Below are 7,922 nucleotides of genomic sequence, written 5' to 3'. Positions count from 1 at the left end.
TCACAAGTGAAAATAACAGACGGAAGAGGAAACAGAGCTTCTCAAAAATGGGATATCGATACATTTGTATGCATTCCAAAACCTTCAGCAGGATCTCGTAGAGCGCATACGGCATTGCTAATTGGATGTCACACCATAGTCAACGAATCGGTTTATCAGAAGTCATGTATCGATAACAGACGTCTTCTCTGAAAAAGTAACGGGGCCAAACTGAGCATGGATTCCAAATCCATGCTTGGTCTCTGGCAATGGCTGGGTTGACGGGATTGGGCGGTCCATTCATTGCTCCAGGTCATTCAGCGTCGCAGCTGCTCGGGTCGGTGGAATCGGATGGCACAACCTCATGCAACATTAAGTCTGTGTTAGAGGCTTTCATGAAGAGGCACTCCTGGCCCCTGCCCACGGGGTTGTGCTCATACGTGCACCCACTACCCATTCCTAATCCATCGTTCCCTTTTGTTGCGCACCCGTTTTGCACTTGGGTAACACTGTAGTCCCAAATTATGGAATGGTTTCATGAACGCTTACACCCAAATATGCTGTTTTATCTGATAGTGTCACAATAATATATATATATATATATATATATATATATATATATAATATAAATATATATATACATGAAGCCAAGTACAATTAAGACAAGCGCAAACCTGACAGCGTAGTGCAGTATTTCTTGCATCTTCCCAACATTTCTCAAGCATCTTATCCACTTACATTCCCGTCCTTATGTTCCCAGAATCTGCACCCAGCCCAGATCGTGAGCACTCCAGCATCCATGAGTGTATGCAATCCGTGTAATCCTTTAGTCCGACCCCACATTCTCGCTACCGTACGTAACGCATTCTGCCAGCGGAGCGCGACGCCCCGGGCTATCATTGAAGCGTGGCGCACATAGAGTTGGGGCATTGCTTTTTCACGTAACAGAGCTGGACTGAACTGCCGACCGCCATGACTGCACTTAACTGGCGGAGCTCGAGCTGGTGTCGCCTGATGGAATGGAGTGCCTTCACCTCTGGTGTTCACCGTCGTAATCCAGTTTCTAATCGCAGATCCGTGAGACCTTGACCCGCAAGCTTGAAAACGATCACACCAATGTGCTTGAATTGCTCACCTTATGACCTACGATCTTTGACCCATGACCTCGGTTACTCAACGCACGACTGTTTGCAGCCGGAAGTGCCCAAGCCAGGCAGCGAACTGTGGTTATTTACCTCGGGCACGTGACGCTGACTGACGACCTCTCTAAAAGCGATGCAATGAGGATGCGGCTACCTGTTTTGTGGCATTGGCTTTTGATGGGCAATGCCACGGCATTGGGCGGCCCATGGTTAAATTTCAGTACACAGGCAAACGCCTGCAATACAGGTCAGAGCATTTGTGCTGCTCCACCAGAAACAACACTTTCAAATCATTACCCTGTTGCATACATTAGTTCATTACCGGGGCTTCGGCTGGCGTTCAAACTGGTCTATAACACAGCATGACACTTTAGGGCATTGTTCTTCAATGTATCTTGAATCCTCGCATCAGTTTTGCGTTCAACTGATTTAGATGAAGGATACCTCGGCTCTTGAATTTCGGGAACGAACGATTCCAAAGTACATGATTGCTAAATGGTGATGTAGGACTGATAGCGCTGCTTACGAGATTGACTTTCCGTGTCATCGTGTTAGCCATAACACATTGCATATATTTGTGTTCTCATGCAAAACATGAGTGCATATACACTGCGTAGCTGGAGCGTCGTACATAAATACATCTGTTGATAATTGTTGCAGCACGTACGACAATGCGCCATATGTACGGTCGATGTTACGACCGCGATCACAAACTTTCGGAAGTAGATTTTAATGAAGAAGACGTTGCAGGCAAGCGCGTGGCCCGTTGGGGCTGGGGACCCAAAGACCCTTGCCCTACCACGAGAAGAGACTACACCGACACTGCCATTCGGCATTGGAGCCCAGCTGACGGAAGTTCGCTGAATGACAAGGTCACCGGTGAGGCACTTGGTACTTGGACAAACTGGTCCCTGTGGCTCCAGTTATCGTGGTCATTACATTACCGACAAATGGGCTTTGTGGTACAATCTGCGAGTCTTTGGCAATGCTTGGAAGGTGTAGCGAACAAGAGACAATGACGCTCAACTCCAAGTTTCGGACTTACTTTGAACCTTGCTGCGCATAGAATAGTTGCCAGTTGTTAGCAATGCGCAAAACCTAAAAGTGATACCATTGAGTCTTATTTTGTGGGAAATCACGGTAAGCAATCGCTCAAAACGCAATAATTTCAAAAACGTGTTTGATAAGGAAATTATCTGTCACATATTCGTCTCCTGGAAACTGCATGTAACGTGATAAGTATATCGGAGGAAATGGGGAGCCAGGTTTTGATGTCCACTTGAAACATCCTGAAGCAAGCCGCTAGGTTATCTTTGACGTGTATCTCCCAAAGAACGAGAAGACGTGCTCACCGTGCAATGGCGCCTTCAAAAGACGGTGCCATTTTATATTTTTGGGAGCGTTCCCTCACTCAACACGTAAAGCTATAATGGGACGCATTGCAAAAAATACATTTCATTCATTGCAGGTCAAGCTAGAACAAATGCATCAATTGAAGAAATATTTGCGGATTGTTTCAAGTTTCCTATCAGGACCTGGCGTACATTGCGCCCAGTTTATCATTCATTTGTGTTATATGTATGCATGGATGGCACTTGAAAAATATCCACCTGAAACGATGGTTTTAAACTGTTTCGGCGAATATACAGGTCATGTCCCATGCGGCAAATTATTTGAGAGCAAAAGACGGCAATGCTTTCGTGCACCTATAAATACACCAGCGAGCTTAGCCATCTCATTAAGAGCGATTTGAAGCCAGCCATCGTCGAGCTTTGGACAGCGGCATCAGGATGGTATGCCACACCTTGGTAGCACGGTAGCTAAGGCGCGTATGTGTTCAGGAGAGCCCGCACCGTTACCACTGGAGATCCTCCCTCACGGGTCGTCGAGCGTCAGAGAGTGAAGCAGCAGCACGGCGCTGAAAGCTGCCTTTGAGAGTCCGGGAGCCTGTGAAAAATTTATTTCGAAGGTCTTGAAGACACAGAGTCTGGAGAAGGATGCCGGGTGTTCTTTGAGGAACTGTATCTATGTGTCGCCTGAAGCGGAGCACTCCCACAGGATTTGGAAGCAAAGCCGACGATACGTGATTTGACGTCACGCCGCTGCTGAGACTCCGGTGTTGGTCTGGGTTCAGTAGTCATATTTTAAGTCACCCTGGTATGGTAAACGTTGTCCAGCGTTGTTGTTTCATTGTCATATGTAGCTAAGCTGTCGATGTGACGAGGTGAGGCCTATGAACACAAGTCCTGACCTGATGATGACTGGAAGAGTCACAGGTCACATTCACTAATGAGTTGCCATAGCCGTGGGATTCAGCGTTTCAAGCATTACACAGAGCCTTCCCCACTGCCATACCACGTATACTTCCGGGGGATAAAGAGGTCAAAGTCAGCCCCTTTTACCACATTGATCCAGGTTGACCTTTGCTTGCACTGGCGTTTGGTGACACTAACATAATGCGACCCATCCGATGTCCCTTCTTTCTTGACTCTATGAGGCGACATAGTGATTGGAAGGGCTTCAAGGAGAAGCTTCCTCGTCCAGCGCAGGTGAGAAAGCATTCGGCCGCGTAAAGGGTCGGTCAAAACCAGAACCGAGGCGCATGCTTTGGTATTTGAACCTTCTCAAATCTCAAAGCTAAAGCCAAAGCCAACAAAAAACATATGCCAGCCCAAAGTCATTGATCTCGTGTACATGAATGGACAGGTAATCGCCACGCTTAGCATCCGCCGAAGTTGAAGCAATACAATTTGTGAAATTGCGCGCGAGAACTCTTCGTCAGCCAACATCTGTTTGCTGAGCTCTGAGAGCGCTATTCCGATGCTGGTTTGCCCGATGGTCCATGTTTGCATTCCCATACGTGTCTGATTTCATTGCTTATGTTTTGGTGTCATTTACATGGTATCATTCACGTCTGTTATCAACTCGTTCGGCCCGCAGTGCAAAGGGCGTCTTACTGGTAATTAAAGCAATAAACACAGGCAGAAGTTTAAAAAGGCGCCTCCTCACTAGCTGGTTAATGCATTTCAGTAGCTGTTTGGGCGCTGCTGGGCGACTATAAGGATGTAGAGAAATGGGAACCTGCGCTTGCGCAAACAAGCAATGTCAGGAGATGGATAACTCTACCTCACAATGTCTATTCAGTGGTTTTATCGTTGTTGTTGGAAGCGTCGATCATGTGAGGCCATGCTCCTAGCTTCAGCAGCAGAGACAATACCAGCTGATGAGTGCTTACGATCGGGGGACAGTGACGCCCCGGCCAGCGTGGACGTATTTTCTAGATCCGTTGGAGCCTCCTCGGGGTGGACAGCGCATCTTCCATGTCCGCGGAGGAGCCCGACCTATAAGAAGACCGTACCTTTAAGGGACAGCGCCCCTGGGTCTGGTGGGTCCCGTCCCAAGGCGGACCGAGTACCTCTCAGGGAGGGCTGAGCCTTCTCGTGGTGAGGTGGGGGCTCGTCGTTAGGCTCGTCTCGCCTCAGGGCCGACATCTGCTCACTGGGTGGCAAAATCCTTAAAGCTTCAGCATTACGCTTAACAGTATTGTTTGCCCTGAGAGACGCATGTAAAGAATGGTCAAGAAGTCCGAGATATAGTGCGTAGCCCGTCCCAATCATCGTCGGGAAGAGTCGTTGCCGTCACTGTAGCATATTTCGCTTCTAACCACGCGTTCTTCAGTCATACGCGACAAATACATTTTGTCATATCAGCAGAGCAACATGAGTGCAAGATTATATATGAACACAAACAACCCATGTGAAGTCAGCATCGTCCCTGATAGCGGGCTCTCCTACTGCACTTCAGTCACGATCTTCCCCGGTGGTGCGGTGCCACTGCACAACACTTCGCACAAACAATACTGCAATCGCGTCAGCGTTCTCTCTAACGACCGCCCGCACAGGCCGGCTGTTTGCAATGCGGTGTGGCTTCATCTGAGGTAGGTCCCGTGGTTTGATATAGCACAGATGGCCCCAGGTTTGAGGCCACGGTCAACCTCCCCCTGGTCCCGCAGCCCTGAAATGGTCTTTTAAAGCTGCAAGAAGTCTAACCGAAGCAAACCAAACCAGAAGTATCTATAATTTTTCTCCACGGTACAACAATGCCCAGACGCCGGTGAGTGCGATGCAGAATAGCTAAATCTTTTCACCCAGTGAGTCCCTCCCAACGACATTGTCTGCTTATTTTCGCTCCGAAACAAGATGTCATGTGTCTCCCGAGGCGCTGAAGTATTCGAGCCAGGCCTGGCTTGCTATGTCACCGCAGGGGTTACCCTGGGGCTGCGAACTGACGCATGGTGCCACTCGATCAAACTAATGCTCCCGGCGCTCCCAGACCTTCTCTGATGACGGAGTAACTCGGTTACCTGACGCAACACTGAACAGTTTTTGCCTCCAGACTGTGTCAAAGTCGGTGCCTGTCAGGCGCGGTTAGGTTTAGTGATTGATTAATTTTCTATCATTGCAATCTTAACCAATGGTTTGCCACCGGTTACGTTTGCTATGTTCATTACAAACCATCAATAACCAGCCAGTTTTCAGCAGTCACATTCATTACAAACCAATCAATGGGCGTTCTGGGAACGCCTTCCGAAGGATAAAATGGGTGAGAAATTTATGGCTGGAAGTCAGTTTGTCTTATATTTTAGCTTGGTGCTTAAGTAGCTCGTGTCAAATGACATTGGCGGAGGACATGACATCCCCCAGTCTGCAAAATCATGTGAATCGGTCGAATCACACGTCTTTGCTCTTCTCAGGTCTTCGTTCTCATTGGTTTGGTGCTCTCCATCGGTCTTCGGGTGCATCGATCCAACTTAAGTCGAGCTCAGAAGCTGCGGGTGACATCATGACTTTTGGGCCGTCCCAGCAGCTCCATTGGCAAGAGTGCCTGCCTTCCGATTCATCCAGCCGTGTCGGGTGGGTTCGGGCCGCCTTAGGCACTCGCTGCTTACTGCTGACTTGGGGTGCCCTGCGACTGGTAGCAGCAGTCGCACTTAAGGCCAGGTGATGTGAGAGGAAATGATGGACCGTGCCAAACATGGAGGAACATGACGCTTTTCGCTGCAAAATTTTGCCATTGACACGAAATTTTGCGACCGGATAGTGGCGCCAGGGATCACGCAAGAGGCATTGCTAAGCGTGAGCGCTGATCCCGAATCGAAATCCATGAAATCAGATTTCACATAATTCATCCAATCAAAAGGTGAGGACGGTGTTCTCAAAAAGGATTTAGAATGTCCAGATGGCTATCCGTTACCTCAAACTTTTGCTGGCCCGAATGGCTTGGAGCAGCACACACCGTCGACAGCGCCACCTATACCTAGGCGAGACGTGTCACTAGGTAGCGTAACTCGATGATCACGATTAATTCCGCGCATCATTGTCAGCATGCCTGCTCTGGAATTGATGAGCTGGTAACAGCAGGCTCTGCGTAGTGGAGGACGGTTACGTATGTGCACACACACACCACACACACACACACACACAACACACACACACACACACACACACACACACACACACACACACACCACACACACACCACACACACACACACACACACACACACACACACAACAGCACACACACACACACAACCACACACATACACACACCACACACACACACACATTTAATATTATATATATATATATATATATATTTTTAAAATATTATATAGATATATATATATAATATATGTAATATATATATAGATAATATATCTATCTATCTATCTCTCTATCTATCGATCTATCTATCGATCTATCTATCTATCATCTATCTATCTATTCTATCTATCTATCTATCTATCTATCTATCTTCTATCTATCTACTATCTATCTATCTATCTATCTATCTATCTATCTATCTATCTATCTATCTATCTATCTATCTATCTATCTATCTATTTATCTATCTATCTATCTATCTATCTATCTATCTATCTATCTATCTATCTATCTATCTATCTATCTATCTATCTATCTATCTATCTATCTATCTATCTATCTATCTATCTATCTATCTATCTATCTATCTATCTATCTATCTATCTATCTATCTATCTATCTATCTATCTATCTATCTATCTATCTATCTATCTATCTATCTATCTATCTATCTATCTATCTATCTATCGATCTATCTATCTATCTATCTATCTATCTATCTATCTATCTATCTATCTATCTATCTATCTATCTATCTATCTATCTAGCTATCTATCTATCTATCTATCTATCTATCTATCTATCTATCTATCTATCTATCTATCTATCTATCTATCTATCTATCTATCTATCTATCTATCTATCTATCTATCTATCATCTATCTATCTATCTATCTATCTATCTATCTATCTATCTATCTATCTATCTATCTATCTATCTATCTATCTATCTATCTATCTATCTATCGATCTATCTATCTATCTATCTATCTAATCTATCTATCTATCTATCTATCTATCTATCTATCTATCTATCATCTATCTATCTATCTATCTATCTATCTATCTATCTCTAATCTATATCTATCTATCTATCTATCTATCTATCTATCTATCTAATCTATCTATCTATCTATCTATCTATCTCTCTATCTATATCTATCTATCTATCTATCTATCTATCTATCTATCTATCTATCTATCTATCTATCTTATCTCTATCTATCTATCTATCTATCTATCTATCTATCTCTATCTACTATCTAATCTATCTATCTATCTATCTATCTATCTATCTATCTATCTATCTATCTCTATCTATCTATCTATCTATCTATCTATCTATCTATCTATCC

At 45.0% G+C, this 7,922-nt stretch overlaps 1 protein-coding gene across 1 annotated transcript in view; it reads right to left on the bottom strand.

The window, feature by feature from the left end:
- Positions 1 to 2,996: 2,996 nt before the first annotated feature.
- LOC119094334 (guanine exchange factor for Rac 30-like) overlaps positions 2,997 to 7,922 on the bottom strand; it is a 7,751-nt gene continuing 2,825 nt past the window's right edge. The window contains exon 5 of the mRNA XM_037217401.1: positions 2,997 to 3,068. Within this exon, the coding sequence (XP_037073296.1) occupies positions 2,997 to 3,068 (72 nt within the window). The remainder of the gene's footprint in view (positions 3,069 to 7,922) is intronic.

This window comes from Pollicipes pollicipes, unplaced genomic scaffold, assembly GCF_011947565.3.
Source record: "Pollicipes pollicipes isolate AB1234 unplaced genomic scaffold, Ppol_2.1 Scaffold_4002;HRSCAF=4701_pilon_pilon_pilon, whole genome shotgun sequence".
Classification (NCBI taxonomy): domain Eukaryota; kingdom Metazoa; phylum Arthropoda; class Thecostraca; order Pollicipedomorpha; family Pollicipedidae; genus Pollicipes; species Pollicipes pollicipes.
Note: the sequence above shows the minus strand (reverse complement) of the source record. Positions and strands in the feature narration are given on the sequence as shown.